The 18,519-nt window shown below is 44.3% G+C and overlaps 1 protein-coding gene across 1 annotated transcript in view; it reads left to right on the top strand.

Annotated features, from left to right (window-relative positions):
* Positions 1–2,055: 2,055 nt before the first annotated feature.
* EDC3 (enhancer of mRNA decapping 3) overlaps positions 2,056–18,519 on the top strand; it is a 22,708-nt gene continuing 6,244 nt past the window's right edge. Inside the window, exons 1-3 of the mRNA XM_010159916.1 lie at positions 2,056–2,258; positions 3,684–3,997; positions 11,743–12,078. Of these exons, the coding sequence (XP_010158218.1) occupies positions 2,095–2,258; positions 3,684–3,997; positions 11,743–12,078 (814 nt within the window). The 5' untranslated portion in view covers positions 2,056–2,094. The remainder of the gene's footprint in view (positions 2,259–3,683; positions 3,998–11,742; positions 12,079–18,519) is intronic.

Here is an 18,519-nt window from a genome sequence, read left to right as displayed (position 1 = left end):
GCTCTTGGGGCCTTGTGTTTAACTGGGGGGGGCCCTATGTTCTCCAGTGGGCATCGGGCTGGAGGCAGCCCACCCTGATCCAGCACCGGGAGACGGGTCCTGCTGGGAGCATGTATCCCATGCCAGCTTGTTTCTCGGGTACAGAGCCGCTAGGCTTGGTGGCTGCGTTCCTTGTGAGTGAAGCCACCTCCGTGGTTGCTCATCTTTCAGCGAGGGAGAACGTGCATCGTGGCATCTTTCCGCTCAGGGAGCGGTGCCCTGTGTGCAAATCTATCGACTCATCTCATACCGAGTTATCACTCTCTTTATTAAGTACTGCATGCATGCTTGAGTAAGCTCTGTGACTTGAGTGTCTTTTAAGACTTGGACTTGGAGGTATATCAATAATATATGCTTGAAATAAGAGATGTGGGGGAATGTATCTGTGGGCTGTATGACAAAAACCTGAAATATAAGGCAGAATATTAGACGGGAGGTTTGACTTCCCAGGTGTACGTAAACAAATGGGCTCGTGTATCTCACAGGTGAAGAAGTAGATTCATTGCACATGTAGTTCATTCCCTTTTCTAAATGATTTACGCACAATGTGGTAGAGTAAGACCCTTGCTTTAGTTATATTTGCACACAAACATAGGTGTGGGTTTTTTCTTGTTAAAAGGGGGCTCTTATTTTTGAAAAAGATCCTTGTAAGATGGTGATGTGTACTGAACTCTTTTCCCTTGTTTTCAAAAAGAGATACAAAAAGCAAGAAAGGGAGTGAAATTTTAGTTTCACTGCAGATACTCGGGGATGTGTTGTCTGTGTTTTGGAAGTGCTTTTTATCAGCTGTCATCTTGGAATGCAGACATTGTTATTGTCGGTTAATATAAATACACAGAAACAGGAAAGAAAGGAGGCTGCTCCTGAAGAATTTATGGCTTAGTGACCAAATTTAGCATTTGCTTCCCTTTGAAGCATCCCCTTTTTTCAGTGCCCTGAAAGTTGGGGAAGTGAGTTAGTTTTGGCAGCATGCATGTGTCCTAGTTATTTCCAGGAATTTTTTTCCTTGCATCTTTTTCCAAGAAGGTCAGGACAGGAAGAGTTTGAAGAGAAGTAAAATGACTCTCACAGAAACGTGGTTTATATATTGATGTTAATCTTCCTGGGTTATCTCCTATGCTTTCTGCCTTTGTGTTACAGTATATATCAAGCCTTCTCCCTCTTACTGTTGATTACAGCAGGAAAGGCAAATATATACAGTAGTTGTTTTTACTTTGAGATTTGTCAGCTCTTTGTGCTACTGTCATGTTAGTGGGCCTGTTATCTTCCTGTGTTCTTTGTCTGGCAAAAGAAGTCTCAGATCAGAAGATGTATCAGCACACTTTGAAGCAGCTAAGCACAAGTTTAGTACAAGTGTCAAAACAGAGAATTACATGGGACTGAACATCTTAACTAAACAAAGTGCGTTTCCCCCCTTGTATTCTGGTAGAACTGAGTGCTGGAAAGGAGTGCAGCTTTTTGTTTTTCATGTACCTAGTTATGGCAGTAATACTAATTCTTCTGGCTCTAGAGAGCATGAAGACTTTTGTCCTGGACTCTAGTGTTGTTTTTCCCCCCACCTCTGTATCAGTCTGTTCTCCCAAAGGTGTTAGTTTTCATTTTGTTTGTGCAGAGAGAGATCAGTCTTCTCACTGCTGAGTATTCACAAAAGCTGTTCTGCCCCAGTATGCCAAAATTATAAAAAGGGAAGTGAAGATAAATTCCCCGTTTGAAATTACAGGGGGAATGCCTGCAGACAGAACTAAATACTAAATATTGCTGTTGGAAGCTGTTAGTCTTGAATTCGGTCACAGAAGTATTTCTTGAATGATGCAAACGGTGGTCTGCATTACAAGCAATTGTGTAGGCAAAGCCCTGTGCAGGGATTTACACACTCACTGCGATCCTGGTGTCTGTATGGATGCTATTTCCACTCCACAAAGAAGAGAGAAGCTGACAAAGCCAGAGCCAGGGTTCTGGGCTGGGGGATGCGGTTGATGCTGATTTGGGTTGTTGGTTTCTGCATCTTGTTACAGCCAGGCCTGTGTCTCTTTACAGCAGTTGTGTGCCGGAAATATGGCTACGGACTGGCTTGGGAGCATTGTGTCAATTAATTGTGGAGAAAGCTTGGGAGTCTACCAAGGACGAGTGTCTGCTGTGGATCAGGTCAGCCAGACCATTTCCTTGACACGGCCCTTCCATAATGGGGTCAAGTGCCTCGTGCCAGAAGTCACCTTCAGGTTAGTGTCTGTCTTTTTCCCTCCTGCCCTTTTCCAGGCAAGGTCTTTGGTGGTTGGAGGTACTGTTTTGTTTTTCCTCAGAAATGGGCTGCTGAACTTAAATCTCCCTACTGCTACAGAGCATCTTTTGGAAGAGAAGTGCCTCTTGTGTTTCTGTTAGTTTGTGTGCAGGAAATTATTTTTTGGCTCTGTGATCCCAGTGCTAGAAGTGGTGCAGCTCACACTTGGAGATTATTTGTGGGTGAGGCTCTGTGTGTGTATCTATTTATCGTGTGTCTACCTTCTGTTGTTTAGTTTTCAGGTAGTTGGGAGGGCTGGCGTGCTTTCTTAAAGCTTTTCCCTCAGCATGTGTACTATGTGTAATTAAAGTGTGACAGAAAAGAAAGCAGAGTGATAGGTCAATTAAAATTATTGCCTCAATACCATTAAGTGCAGTTATTAAATCCCACTCCATCCCCTCTGTGTCTCTCCATGTTCTTCCCTCTGTGTAGACAGGAGGGAGTTTTGAACCAAGAAGGTCTCAGGAGTTCTTTCCCTCCAGCTCCTGGTAACACTGTGCTTAGAATACTTAGAGTCAATCATCACTGGGCATTTTTTTGTTTTCTGGCATATTACAGTTGTTAAGGCTCTTGAGTCACTGATTTTTAGATAAGGTTGATTCCCTAACGTCAATACATATAATTTTGTTTTTCCTGGATTTTTTTAAGAGAGAGAGTGGGGAAAGATGATGACCATATTCTTCCAGATGTGTGGAAATCTGTAGCAAGCTCTCGCCACTTTTATATCCCAGTTGGACAAATTCTTATTAAGTTTAGAAGGCCCTAACTTCCGATTTATTTATTGCAATCGGTGCGAATGGAGGTCCTTGTAACTACTTCTTTGTTTCATTTTGGCTTGTGCCCAGTGCTACATTAACTTTCTTTATCCTTTTTCTGAGGAAACAGGAAGGACCATCCTTGTCTGAGCATGAATTGCACTGATCTGAGGGTAGCTTTCTGTAGAAACGGATTAAAAGTAATAGTAGCCTCAAGGCTGAGATTAATTATACTAACTAGAAACTGTTAAATTAATGCAGATCCCTACAAAAGTCTATGCCAGCTACTTCCATTTTCTGATTGACTGATCCCTGTTTCAGCTCAAACAGAACCTTTCAAACAAAATCCAGGTGCAGTATAGAAACAGTCACATTGTTACTTTGAAGATTCATGCCATTTCAGTTTAATATTTTGATGTCTGTGGAAATATCCTCTGTGTTTGAGTATTAAAATCCTTTTTTTTTTCCCCCCTCTTGTTTCTATTGATAATGGCATCAGAAAAAAACCCCACTGTACAGTGTTGCACATTTTTCTTTTTAGGGATTGTTTTTTGCAAAGGTACCTCGAATGCTAAATTCCTGAATGTCTGGTTTTCTTTTCCTGCTTTTAGGGCAGGTGACATTACTGAGCTGAAAATTCTGGAGATCCCAGGTCCAGGGGACAGCAGACAATGTGGGGATCTGCAGCAGACAGAAATGGGCGTCCCTGGTGTTGGGTGCCAAGTAGGTCCCAGTCAGAATGGCACTGGGAAAGTGTTGAAGAAGCCCATCTCCAGCAGTGCCCCACAGAATATCCCACGGAGAACGGACTTGAAGAATCAGGATATTATCATCTCTCCACAGCAGCAGTGCTCCAAGAGCTACATGGATCGACATGTGGAAACATTGACTCAATCCAAAGGCTTCCGTCGTAGACACAATTCCTGTGAGTATACGTGGCGTCCTGCAGCTTTCCTTTCGCCGACCTGGTTAACCACTCCTGTGTCCACCCTTCTTCAGCGAGAACATTTCAAATGGTGCTGGGAACTTTTGTTTGTTTGCTTTTATACTTGTACTGCCACCTGAGGGTCTGGAGAAGTGAAGTGGTGATGAGAGAGGCTTCGCAAACTGTGCCTCAGAGTATTATAAGTATATATCTTCCAAATGTCTGGCATTTGTCTTTGAATCTTTTTTATTATTAGGTGGTGATGCAGTCTCATCTGTCATTTGGTATGAATGTTTATACAGATTCATTAAAGCTTGCAGGACTGGGCTTATAAAGATGTATGTGTATACTTCCACAAAATGCCCTTACAGAGAGAGAAAATGGTTTTATTGGGTAAGAATTTCAGATGAAGCGCTTTGTTTGACCTGGTCTGCCACTTCTGTATTAGTTTGTTTGGTTTTGTGGGTTTTTTTGGGTGTGTGTAGCTTGTTTGTTTGGTTTTTTTCCTCCTCTGTTTTAAGAAGATTACATTCTGTTTCTCTAGGTTTCTGACTACCTCACACAAATGTGTTCAGGGTATGTTTGACACAGGGTTGCTTCACCGATGTCTCCATTGCCATCATGCTGATGCAGACGATAAGTTCTTGCTCCTTTTCATCTGTGGGGAGACTTTAAAACAATTGCTAGTGTTCTCTGGAGGCAAATTTGCTCTACTTTTCCTTCGTTTCCCAGTGAAATATCTTTGCTTCCCAGACACAGCCTGGAAAAGTTAATGCAGAGAAGTTGGTGCTGTTCAGATGAATAATTGGAGAGTAGATTACGGTTGGGATCTTGTGTGTGCTTTTTGTGCTTGCTCCTGAACTGATGTGGAGAAACAGCAGAAAGCATCTGGTTCTAGCGGAGGCCAGATCCCTGTTTATCGTAGCACTGGTTTCTGTGCCTTCCACAGGGTATTCCATGCAGGGGCCTTAGGCAGTGCTTGAGCATGTCGTTTTTGTAGTGCAGTCCTGTAGCCAACCTAGTTAACAGGTTGGGAAGGCTGCAGCACCATTGATGATGTCGCTTGCCCACAAGGCTGGTGGTACCTGGGTGCCTTGCGCTCAGGTACTTGCTGTTTCAGAAGTCAGCCCGTCCGGAGTGACCCTCAGAATCGTGTGGGAAAGAAAGGGTCTACGTGCTTGGCTTTATTTGGTTCAGGACCATTTTTGCTGGGATGTTGGTTGTGTTGTGGGTATTGGACAAGCTTCCCATGCCAAACCTGATTTGAATTTAGGTTGAGTTTTTTTCCCTTGAAGCCCATTAAAGGACATTATTCTACAATGCTCATAAGAGACACCCAGAAGAGTCTGCAGCAGAAAGACTAAAAAGGAATGGTCACAAAAGCTCTCCTATTGCTTGTCCTGAGCAAGTGAGGCATTGTTACGTACTTTCAAAATGGATTTGGATGCAAACTCCAAATTCATGTTCCCGTTGCTGAAAATACCAGCCTTTATTTTCAGGGTGTGTTACTTGACTTTGTTTTAGGACACATAAGACAACATTTAAGTAGAAGAATGCTCTCCATGTTCTCCCCCTCCTCCCCCCAACATCCTTATATGATCTCATACCCCTTTTTTCTGTCACCGCTGGCATGAGCTGGGGCATAGTAGGGGTGGACACTACAGGAATTTGGGATACAACAGGGAAAAGATGTGCATGAGTACAGGGTGGAGAGGAGCAGCAAAGACGCTGCAGGAAGCAGCTGCCTCTTCTTACAGCCTTCAGCTACATGGGGACTGATGTTTGGGAAGGCACGGGGGATGTTGGAGAACCCTTAGGAATATGTTGTGTTGCACTGGCTATGGTGGAACTGGAGGGACTGAGGCTGTAGATAGCTGCAAAGACAAATTGTATGGTGAGGCTGGAGTATGAATAGGAGGAGATGATTTTATCAGTTGCACTACAACTATGCCATGCAGTTCTGTTGTGTTCATCTTTTTGCCCAGCTCTTTCAGTCTCCCAATGAACAGCCCAGTTTGGGTATGCAAAGAGCAACATACTGGTGTTTTCTTTACTGCAGCACTTCTGAGAGGAGTGTGGCTGATGCCTACGTCCATAAAAAGCAAATAGTTCTTTAACAATTTCTCTACGTGAATGCTGAAATTCAGTTAGTGGAGATCTTCCCTGTCCCACCTTGTGTATTATTCTGCTTCACCAGCATCAACCGTTGTAAAATGTAGAGCTGAATAATGCTGGTTACAAGGATTTCCTCATTCCTGCCATCTTTCCTACTTGAAAATTGCCCAATTGCCAGCCTTCCTTTTTCCTCTAAAAGGAACTGGAAACAAGTTGCAGTGTTATAAAGCTTTTCTATTTAAAGCCTGTATAACCATAACCTATTGCAACATCACCCTACAAGTAATTGCAGATGTTGTTGAAAATACAAATTAATGAGAAGGGCATAAAGATACAATCAGTGCATCTCAGTCAAGCATCCGTTATTTTTATTTCTGTTCATAAAATCTTCAGCCAGCTCTCATGCTGCGCCAAAACTGGGTATGTTGTTGGTTGTTTTTTTTCTCAAAGCCCCCTGGGCTACGCTCCGTTGCAGATATTCATCGTGCAATTATCGAAGCATCAGTATGTATCCAGTGTATTTCCATGACTTAATTGTTGAAGCATCAGTATGTATCCAGCGTATTTCCATGACTTCATTTTTTCCCCTTGCTTTTGTGTTTAGAAAAGAAACAAAACTAAGGTGGGCAAGGCCAGTTGAACAGGGAGATCAAAGGCTGTATTTTTGTGGAGGAATTCCTGGTCCCCTGGAAGTCTTCCTCCCCCTCCACAGCTGTATTGCTTTCTGAAAGGGTTGTAACTCTCTTTGTATTCCCTTCTTTACGCACACGGTTTCTGAGCAGGGTGGATGGGAGGAGGAAGGCCAGAACGATGCGGAGGGGGAGGCACGCACTCCTTGGTCACGTAACCATCTTCAGGCTTGTCTGGTTTGGAGTGTTTTACTTCTACCCAGACCTAAACGCTGCACAGTGCTTTCTGTAGGAAGAAAACTGGCTCCTTGAAGGTGAATTTTTATTTTTAAGTTCCCTAACTCTTCCTAAGTTCCAGTTAGTTGTTCGAGTATGTTACTTTGGTTGTTTTTAGAAAAATTTTTTCAAACGTCAACGTCAGCTACCTAAATGTCTCAAATGACCTTTGCTTTGCTTTTTTTCTGGCTGGATGGGGTGTGTAGGAGGATTACCTTACTTAACGCTGTTTTGCCAGCATCTGCTAGGTCTGGGGTGAGCAGTGAGTACTTCAAACCACTTCAGCCCGCAAATAGCTTCTGCCAATTTGACATAAGCACAACAGCAGGTTGGATTTTCTTTTACAGACTTTGAAACAAGTTGAACAAGGTGCTAGATGTAGATTATTGTTAACCTGGATTCATTTTAGGATAAATGAGATAGAAAAGTGAACTCTATCTAAAATGTGTGTCTTTGGAAAGCAGGGTAAATGATGTGTGAATCTTGGGGAGGGGGACAGGAGAGGTCCTGGCTCTATGGAGGTGGTGGGTGCAGACATCCAGGGAGGAATGGGCTGAGATGTCATCTAGAACTGAAGTCACGTAGGGTTTAGTACAGCTGAAAGCTGACCTCTCGATGCCCTTTAGCGTGCTAAGTCAGGGACAAAGTTCCCTTTTCTGAGTACTTGTGTGGCAGGAATCAATAAACAACAAATATCAGTGCTGCCACCGGGTTTGTTCTTGCCAGGGCTGGCGGCAAAAGCTCCCACAGGGATCTTGCAGGAAGGCAGCTAGCTCGCCTGAGACTTTACGTTTGCTTGTGTGCTGTACATGAAAGGCTTTTTCCTAAGAAACAAGAAAAGCCCAGGAAGTATTGTTTATCATTTGAGGGAGGCGCTTTTCTGTGCGGCGTCAAGCTGCCAACTTGACGTGGAGCCATGTGCTGTTCTCCTTAATAAGCTTCGCGCATACACACACGGGGCAGAGGCGCTGGAAGTTGTGCTTTGAAAGGAGCTGGACTACAAGTCTGAATTTATGTAGCTGCTTGACAGAGGACTGGATCAGGCTATGGAAGCAAGCTCAGCTGTGAATAGTGGCTGTTGGACAATGGCTTGGTCTGATGCGTCACACTAGTGCCCTGGAAGGCAGTAGACACTTCTCCTGTTAGCCTTATTTCAGATTCTTCTGCACTTTCCCTCCCTCTGCCCTCTTCCTTGGCGTTTCTCCTCTTTTTCCCTCAACAGCATCAGCTGCCAGTCTTCTTGCCTGTCTGGATGGCAATGCTTGAAGAGGAAAACCATGGAACTTTGCTCCGAGTTCGTAGGAGGCCTCAGCCATGTTCTGCGCAACTTGTGTTGCAGGCTTGTAATGCAGTCGTGAAAAACAGCCTGTCGTGTGGGTCAGCAGTATCGCAGAGTTGCACCCGTTGGCTAGGGTTAGACAGCTGCCCACCACAATGCTGGCACGTCTCGTTTTGATGAGGTACAGTCTTGGCTCCCATTCATTGTGTCTGCAGGGGAGCCCAGGGAGCTTTCCAGCCATTGTTCCTGCAGCTTTCCTAGAGCAGCATTTTATTCCATCAGCATTTCCACACTGCTCACATCAGCTGCTCTCTCCCTGGATCCATTGTGCGGCAGTGCATCTATCCCCACGTTTTGCTTTCCAGGTCAGCTGAGGGTAGCGTGGAGCTGTTTGCAGAAGAATCTGGCAATGAGTGTGAAAACTCTTCTTGGGTAATGGGAACGAACTGAGTTGCCATAACACTAGAAACTGACACAAGAAGTGGGTCTTGTTTCACCTTTGTGTTCATTGTAGGCTCCAGCTTATTCAGCTGAACTCAGCGCTTTGACCTGGAGCTTGTGAGTGTTTGGAGGACTCGGCCTGTTGTGTTGGTCTGGGTTTTCATTTCTTGCGTGGCTAATAGCAGCAATGTTGGATGAGATTCCCTTGTTGGTAGTGACAGTTGCCAGCTCCATACCGAACTGTGTACAGCTTTGCAGTAGTTTACATGTCAGGTTTGGAAGTTGTGTGTTAGTAAAAAGCTTTCCCTTTCTGTGGAAACTATGCATGTAATTGACTGGTCAGTATAGATGTATACTGGAATTCACCTTGCCAGGAAGACTTGTCACCAGCAATTCTTGAATTCTGCCGTTTGTCCTTCAGTGGCTTCTGGCAGAAGGTGTATTACAGTCGTCTTTTCTTGCCCAGTTGTTGGAAAAAAAACCTCCGTGATGTCTCCAGCAGCTTGAAAATCACTGTTCTGAAAATGAGTGACCCGCTGTAGTTAGTAGTAGTTTCGAACTATCATAAATAGAGACTCTGAAAATAGAGTGCTCCCCAAGTGTGGTGATGCTGACCACACACCTCCGTACGGTTAGTTGCGGTTGCTCCGGTACGTGCAGAATAAATATTTCGTGCTGGCTGTTGTATGGACAGCGCTGTTTTGAAGAGGTGAGTGGCTTTGTCCTGTGGTAAGTGGATTTTCATGTTGCAGTGAGGTGAGAGTAAATCCAGTCGGCAGGGTAGCTGTGCTGCTGCAAGAGACGTATGCTGTTAGCTGTCTAACTTTGTAGGTGCCCTTTAAGATACTTTATTTAACATAGCAGTGCTATGTGAAAGGGAAAATCTTTCATTAGGCCAGGTGGCTAAAGCTGGGGAAAGTTGATTGTTCAGTCCTTTCAGTGCCAGCAAGGGGTGGTTGGGGAAAAACTGTTTTTAAACTGGTATAACTAGAGCACTCAAGCTCATGTTTAAACCGAAAACCTCACCAGAACAACAGATTACTCACATTAGGAAGATTATCACTGAGGGGTGGGGATGAGGGTGGTTTTCCTTGATGATTCCACAAAGCCTTGAAGATTTGGGGTCTTATCTCCTGCTTTTCAAGGTGGGAAGTACTGCACTCTGACTTCTTGTGTGCTTTTTTGCTGTTGCTGGAGTTGTGGATTATGTTGTAATTTAGGGACTGGAGCTGCAGCTGCTTTGAGAGGGAGTGCTTTAGGGTGTTCAGGTCCCGTTTTGTTTAGCTCAAGTACTTCAGACACCAAAGAAGGAGCTGCTGGGCATTTCAAAGAACTTCTTTGCTGTTTGGTGTGGGAAAGCTTTCAGGTTAGTCACTTGAACGGTTCTCTAGAACAGGTGACACGCTGCCTAAAGTAAGGGGAAATCCTTGCTGAGACAATGCATTCCTAACTGAGAATAAAAGTACATATCCTTAGCAAGTCATCTTTCATCGTGGTGTTAGATGAACTCAGTGTCATGCTGCAAAACGAATCTGTCAGAGTTTACCAAGTCCTTGGTAAGCTCGGAGAACTCCGGGAAAAGTTTTTTTCCAGGAAAGCACGCTCTGCTCTGGTCTGTTCTTCCAGTGTTTGCTATTAAAGGCTTCAGGTAATCCTGAGAGTGTTATGGAGTTGTCAGCTGCAATTTAAGTAGACTTGTCTGCGCTTATGAAGGTGACAAGTAACTTTATGGGAGGCCAAAAAGGCTGTGCCTATTGCACATCTTTGGGGATGTTCTGTAAAGATCCTTAGATGAGTTGAAATTCTTCCTGTCTTCTCTCACTGATTGGCAATAATGTGTAAAGACAAAAAAATGCTGCTTTGTCATTTATGTAAGAGGTATATAAAGAGCACACATCGCAGTGGTAATTTGATGTTAATTACTTTCTGTGTTATCAAATTGATTCTGTCAAACCCATTTGTATGAATTACTCAAAGGTTGTTGTCTTAAACTATGAGAAATATTTTAGTAGAGTGAGCAGTTTTGGTGTGATAACTCTTACTCCAGCTTTTGGACACTGCAGGCAATACCTGTAATTGTTAAATTCGCAACTACTAGAACATCTTTCAGGCCAATTCCAGCAATGAGTGTAACAAACAGTTGCCTGGACCCGAGTTGGTATGTGTGACCTGAATAATAATAATAATAATAATAATGTGAGAAATAAGCAAGTAGAGGGATATATTGACCTCATAATTGCATATGGTTTTGTACTGGTCCTTGATCCCCAGCCATAAGCTGGGAATGAGGAGACTTTCTTCAGTCTCACTGCAGAGAAATGTGGCTTTCAAAATTACTTGTGACCGGGAGGAAGTGTACTTAAACATGCAAGGTGATGAATAATGATTAAGTAGAATAATGCAATAGGAATAAGGGACCGGCCTTTATATCGATATGGCAATGTGTACCTATTGATAGCAAGCGCAAGGAAAATTAAATGCTTTATATTCAGGGGTTTAAGTTCTCCTTAATGATGATTAGTGTGTGGCCAGTCTGTTATAAAAGAAAACCCTACATTAGTCTCTGAAAGTTAGGGAAATTCCAAAGAAAGTCTTGGGCGACGTGCCTGCATGAACATGAGCTCAGTACAGGAGAACTGTCCTAGATCACCTCTAGCTTATCTATCTTATCTATCTTATCACCAGTCTGACACTATCTTGAACTAAATAAAATGTGAAGAAACACTCATTTTGGTACTGGGGTCAAGCTTGTTTTTCTAACCTTGCCAGTGGAAAGTCCCACAAAGCCTCACTTCCTGATGCTCTTTTCTATTCTCTGTTAGCTTCTCTTAGCATGAGTCGTGCCACAGGTGAGGCTTACATCTCCTTTGGGAAGCAAGTATCCCTTGAGTTGCTGGGCTGCAAGCATGAGCTCCTCTCTCACAAAGTTTGCTGGGAAGATGTATGAGTAGACGTGTCTTTTTCCCTTTATGATATGTTTTCAACTTGCTTTTGTTTTTCTTTAGGGTCATCCAGTAGCCGTCATCCGAACCAAGTGACTCCAAAGAAGAGTGGCCTGAAAAACGGGCAGATGAAGAGCAAAGATGATGAGTGCTTTGGGGACGACATTGATGAAATCCCAGACACAGATTTTGATTTTGAAGGGAACCTGGCCCTTTTTGACAAAGCAGCTGTGTTTGAAGAGATTGAAACTTATGAGAGGAGGAGTGGCACTCGTTCCCGGGGGACCCCAAATGAGAAACAGGCTCGCTATCGGCACGACGAGAACATCTTAGAATCGGAGCCCATAGTCTACAGAAGGATTGTCGTACCCCAGAATGCTAACAAAGAATTCTGCACGGGTATGCTGTGTCCCTTACTGATAGGGATGCAAACTGCTGCCTTTCTGGGGTCACGTGTGGGAGATTGTTTTCCCCAAGGGGTGTCTGTCAGCTTAATGTGTACAAACAAGGGCATTAATTTAAGTAATATTGGATGTGTGCCTTATATCTGCATACAGCCTTTATTTGCAGTATTTCAGAGATAAGAAATATTCAGGCAGGGCAACAAGGTAAGTGTTACTGCAGTAGGGAAAAGAACTGATGGTTGGATAAGAAGAATGGAAAGTGAATAGGAGCCATTTGAATCCTTGCTTTGATTTCAGTAGCATGATGAACCTGCATGGAGTTGGTTGCTTGCTCTTGGGAGGGAGGGATGGTCTCAGGGTTTTGGTGCACGATAGCATGTCATAATTTGTGTGCTTTCTTGGTAAAAGGCAGGAGCTTTCATTTGTTTCTGATACTCCTTGGGCGGTAGATACGTATTTCTGCATGGGTTTGCAGAACTTTTAAATGTCAGTGGCGTAAAAACAAACAGTTCTGGCTCTAGCCATCCACAATTCCAAATGTTCATTGCACAAAAGGCTTTTTATGTGTGGTCATTCCCTCCCACTTACGCCCGCTGCTGCGGTGTGAAACATCGAGCCCCAGAAAGCTGGACAAACACATTCACGTGTGTGTAAAGAGTATCTTTCTCTCCTTTGCTTTACCTTAGTCTTAATTATGAAAGGAATGATTTAGGCAGATGTTTGAATTGAAGTATTTAAGTATATCATGAGGGGAAACTAGCTCAGCAAGCTGGTGCCAGCTGCTGTGCAGATGTTCTCCTGCAGGTCTGATTTTGGGGTCCTTGCTGCTGCGGAGTAGCCTCTGGGATGGAGGTGAAGGTAGCGGGGTCGATCAGTGAGCTGCGGAGCTGCAGGGACACAGCAATCCTAAAACTGAAATGCAGAGTGTGATGATTCAGCTCCTAATGTGTGGCTTTGGGTCAGAATTGGTTTAATTTCGTGTTCAATAGTGTTCTTTTTTTCCTGCCAAGCACGAGGTAATGGTGCTTTCACCAGGAGCCAGTTTTGTGCGCTGGTGGATGTTACTATAAGGGATCTTTTTATTTCAATCCATACCCATGCTGTGAAGTGTAGCATATGTACTTCATGCTACGCTTGGGTGCAAACTCCCTGTAGCTTTAGCCTACTTGTGGTTTGGTTTGCATGCTTTCTAGCACTTGCAAAACGTAGGAAGTTTGGCATTCCAGGAACACTTCCACATCAGAATGTACTCAAGCTTCAGATTTTTTTTTTTTTAGAGAGACACTAAATAGCTAATATGCTGGTGGTCTGGCTACTGAGCAGAACTGTGACCAGGTCCTTGGTCTGTCATTCTTTCTCTGCCCAGAAACTCCATCGGGGGTGTGAAACACTTCAGAGAAGGAAGATGATTTGTTTGCAACGATTTGCTGCTTTTTCATTAAAATAAAGGTGTTTAAATGGTTCCTGCTATACAGTGATATCTTTCCATTTGTCATCCATCATCCTATTGATCCGGTCTGCTCTCAAACGAGATGAAAACGTACTGGCTCATTCCAGAACTTGTCCAGCTCAGTATTTTGTTTCCAAGGATACTTAATGAAAAGTGAAAGAACAGAGTAAACATGAAGTAAGACTTTCCCTAATGCTTTGTCTTGCAGTTTTAACACTTCCTGAAGCAGAAGTGGTAGTTTAGTATTAATAGCTATTTATGATTTTTTTTTTCTTCTGCTGAATTTAACCCATTTCTTTTAAAATCTATGTAAGCTTTCAGTATCTTCAATGTCCTGTGGCAAGAAGCTCCACTGATTGCCTGTGTGCTGTGTGAATAAGCACTTCTTCATTTTGTGTGTGATTTACTTAATTTTTATATTTTTTTTAAATGTGTTCCTTGTCAATTCATCTTCCAGCTGGCTTGTTTGAGAGGAGACAGGGCCTCTATGTCTGTCTGGTCTGAAACAAAAGCTAACCTTCTGTTAGCTGCCAATTCGAGAAGTATGGCTCGTAGGCTGTTCTAGTAGTGCAGCTCCTGGGAGGCAAACTCTGCCGTGCCACAAGCAGCAAGCATCAGTAAGTAAATTCAGGGGATGAAAGTGAAATCCTGTTTTGCTAATTCCACCATCCTTTACTCTGGAATTCTTCGGCTGCCGTTTGAGCGTGCTGAAAGGAGCAGCCCGGTGAAAGGCCTGCTGTTTCCTTCTTTCGTTCTTGGCAGGCCTGCCCAGGGAGGGTAGCAAACGACTCCCCTCTGTAGTTGCAGGGTCTCGCTAGCCTCATTAGTTACTGTTGGGTGATTAGTCTCCCGTACGGAATTCTGGATTTGTTAGGAAGAAAAGCTGTCGTGTCACACAACGGGCAGAGTATTGACAGCTACAGTTCCCTGTCGCCTCTGCTGAGCTGGACACATTCACAGTCCTGTGACTGATGATAAAAGTGTCCCAGTGCTCTGTCTCTCTAGATGTTTTTCCCACAGCGAGTGACTTCCTTTGTGTCCGTTGAGGAAGTTTACTTTTGCTCAGGAAATGCTAATGGCTATCTAGCAAAAGCTCTTGTAAACAGTTGTAACTTGCCTGCTGTTTCTGGCATTCGGTCTAGTGCTTTTTGTAGCGAGTCAGCCCTCCGAGGGACAGAAGGATATTCAATGTGCTTGGAGTTGTGATGGACTGTCACTTGAAAAAAATCCTGATTTCTTTTGTTTAGCAAGGAGCAGGAGGATGCTAAGCTGTAGGCAGCCTGCCTCTCTGAGCAGCAGCTGCTGAAATTAAATGAGAGCCCAAGCCCCAAAAGCCATGATTTTGGATGTGCCTGTGGCTAGATTTCCCTTTCTGCTTCTGAATTCTCGCTACGGAGTTGTCTCTGGATTCCTAAGGGGAGCTCTACTTGCAAAAAGAACTTCCTAGTTATAGGAGAAATAAGTACTTCATAATCTTTTCCCTAGGCCAGTCTTGAGGATGGTTATCTTAGAAGAGCTCTGGCTGATAGAATAATTATTCTGTCTGCTCTAATAGTACAAACAAAGTGATGCTTGTGATTGACAGTGAGCTAATATCCAGCTCTTGCCACTGTGAGAGAGGAAGAAGTCTCTGAATCCTTGCATGTTCTTTTATGCCATGTTTCCATGGCTCTAGGAAATAACCAGGATCATGCAGTGGTAAAACCACCAAACTGCTGATGCCAGTTCTCCAGAAGATTAATCTGCAGGGCTTCTAGTCTGTGGTTTTAATGCTTATATCCTACACGGATCAACTTACTTTAGTCAGCAAAGCTTGGTGAACACTGCAGTCCACCAGGATGCTTTTGTAAGAGCTAGTTTTATGGAGCCAGGCTGTCAAGTGTGTATATTAGTGTGTCCTTTGAAGTAAGCAGGGAACAAAGATGGGGATCTGTTTCAAACAAAAGTGACAACCTGAAGCTAATAGACCTTACCAGGTTGTTGATTATGACTGTGCCGAGTCCATCCCTGGGGCTCCACATATGAATCTCTCCTAAATATATAGTCTTTACTTTTTTGGGCTGGCTGCTATTGATCTGTCTCTCTATTTACTGTTACATGATGCTCTTGAAAGGGGAAGTACAACCGTTTAACAGAAAACTGCCTCCTGGAAAGGCTGATCCTTTTTATGAGGTGCAAGCTGTCTTTTTCTACCTCCAGAGCTGTCCAGCTGGAGAACTGAAGTGTGTGTTGGCATAGGTCTGTCTCTGTTCCTTCTGTTGGCTGTCATCAGCATTGAAATGGTCTGTGTTTGAACAGCGCGGTGTTTTGGGGTCAGGTCTAGCAGTAGCTGCAAAGCCAATGTTCTGCAGGTGTGCTGGAGCTCAGGAGTCTGCAGGAGGATGGAGTATCTCAGTTCATCAGTGACTGTGTAATATAATCTCAAGCACACCAGTCTTCCAAATCATTCTTTTTTTGCAGTTCCTCTCTCCTTCCCTCTTAACTTTGTTTCTGCCAAGAAAGTGTCTTTATGAGGACACTGAGATGAGTAAAGAGGAGAGCTGTATGCCACGTAGGTAAGGTATGTATTTCTTGCCCTGATGTACTAGTAAGCCTTGTCTGAAGTAGGTTCTCTTCTTGTTAATGCTGTCAGTGTAGAAAATATGCTGTATCTGTCCCTGTGGCTCTTCTGGAAAGAGAGTGTGACAAACTCAGCTGCTATGGGAATTTGAGATAGCCATTTGTCAAGTGAAAGCAGGACTGTGCTCACAAAATCAAGCTAAGTGTTGATACTTATTTTCCTATAACCTTCCCCTAAGCAGACTTCAAACCTGTCCTTCAAGAAACTTGTCTTCCCCACTGTCTCAGAGTAAAGCAGTGCAGCAGGCAGAGCTTTTGTGCCAGCGTCGGACTACAAAACTAAGGCCGAGTCTGCTCTGTGAGGATGATGCAGGCAGGATGGATTTTTGCGTGCCGTGTCCTTGACTGACTTCTCTACTCCCTAGCTTTTAGCTCTTCAGTCTATGGATGACTGCCTTACAGCGATTGTGTATATTGAATGTGTGAAGTGTTTCTGGGACCTCGAGCTGAGTGCAAACTAAGGTCACGTTATCCAACCGCAGGAGAAAACAAGAAGCGGTCATGGGGCGAAGGCTTTGTCCATCAGGCAGGTTTTTGCTCAGCCAGAGTGAATTGTGCACTGACGCTGGGAGAGGCTGACAGCGGAGCATCAGCCAGAACTCACGCTGAATTTCTCTTCGTTAAAAATAATGATCGTTAAAAAACCCTAGCCCTTGAGGTTGAGGAGAAAATCCTTCATGTTTGTGGGGCAATGACTGTTTTGCTGAGTCTGCAGGCAGGTGGCTCCAGCTTTAAAACCAGCAAAAGATGGCAAGTGATGTCCCATGCAGCTAACCTGGAGAGTTACACCCACTCACCTAACTGCAGCTTACACCGTGAGCTGTGTGCCTCTGGAACGTGCAGGTATTTATTGCTGAAGGAAAGAGTTAGTGGCTTTCTCTACAGCTTTTAGGAGATCCTAAGTTTAGTTCCGTTCCTGAAGCTATTTGTTTTAGCAGCTAGAGAGCTGCTAAAATAGTCGAGAGGAAAGATGGGGTTTACACACTGAGCTACTCTAGCAGTAACCCTTCTCCCTCCCCCAGATGAAAGCATGGGAGGTGTTTGGACTTGTGACCGTGATGTTGCTCTGGGCTTGTCTGGGGGGAAAAACTCTTGTTTTGTTAACTTCTGGAGTGTTAGCTCAGTCCTTCTGCTGGCGTGGGGTGTTTTATTCCAACCAGCGTGCAGGTAACGTTGCACAGTGAATGAAGCTCGGCGAGCGAGCTTGTTCAGTGGTAGTGCCCAGGACAGAGTGTGTCTCATAAACGGAGAATACTTCATGTTTAATCAGGCTTCAGCAGTACTCTGCGTGTCACAAAACTGTTTAGTCTCTATCTGCCCTTTTTTTTTTTTCCAGGCAGCTGTAAAATACATTTATCTAATATTAAAAGGCCTGAGCTAATTTATTTTATTACCTTCATTACCGAACAATAAAGATGCACTGTCCAACCCAAACATAATTAACGTTGGCAGGAGTTCAGTTTTGTTGCAGTAGTGTTATTGTTTGTGGGTTTACACGTCGCCTCCGTGATTGCTCTCTGCCAGAGTTTGTTTAACTCCCTCGGCCTGGTTTTGATAAGCCAGTCTGACTGGTTGGACCTTGCGTGAGTGTGAAGAAGGGAAGTTCTCCTGGCATTTAAGCCTGCTCCCGCGAGGGAGCAGTTAGGACAAAGTGTGGCATGCTACATGCAAGTTCATCTCATTCCTCTGCTGCCTCCGAGCAGCCCCTTTGCATTAACCCACTGGGCACTGAGTTGCATCTGGCTGATGATCCGTGTGTGTTTACTGGAGCTGGTGTTTGAGGGAAGGATGTAAATGGTTACAGAGAAGAGGTCGGCACAGTCGTACTACATCGGGTAGATGCAGAGCACAGAACGGCCTTTTCACCCTTCCAGTTTGGGGAGTTTGTGCAGAGCTGAAGCAGAGAATTTGTGACCCCGCAGTTTGGAAGTGGCAAAACTGTGGCTGGGGAGCCCCCTGCTTCGGGTTAGCAGAGGATGCGTCCCATCAAACTGGAGAGATCCTGACCTCGGGTCACTCATTCCAAGTCCTCCCTCAAGCTTGAAAAACAAGAGCTGATGAAATGGTAAAAGTATGAATGGGAGCGGGGCAGAGCCGAGCCTTGCGTGACTCCGGAGGCTAAGAGGGTGTGTGAACACAGGGCAGGTGCGTGACTAGTGCGACGGGCTTAGGATTATTAGTGGCTTATGACTCCAACTGTTCAGCGGCTGCTATCAGGAGTCTGAAATGGCTTTGGTAACGTGCGCGCTTGCATGTGTGCCGCCTGTAATGAAAGGCTATTAGCGGAGGTAGCTTAATCGCCGGTTAGCATGCAAGGTCAAGTGTTGGAACGCGTTTTGGCCCTCAGTATCTGCGAAGCGCTAGCCG

The sequence above is a fragment of the Eurypyga helias genome, unplaced genomic scaffold (genome assembly GCF_000690775.1).
Source record: "Eurypyga helias isolate BGI_N326 unplaced genomic scaffold, ASM69077v1 scaffold46449, whole genome shotgun sequence".
Taxonomy (NCBI): domain Eukaryota; kingdom Metazoa; phylum Chordata; class Aves; order Eurypygiformes; family Eurypygidae; genus Eurypyga; species Eurypyga helias.
This window is presented reverse-complemented; position numbering and strand designations above follow the sequence as displayed.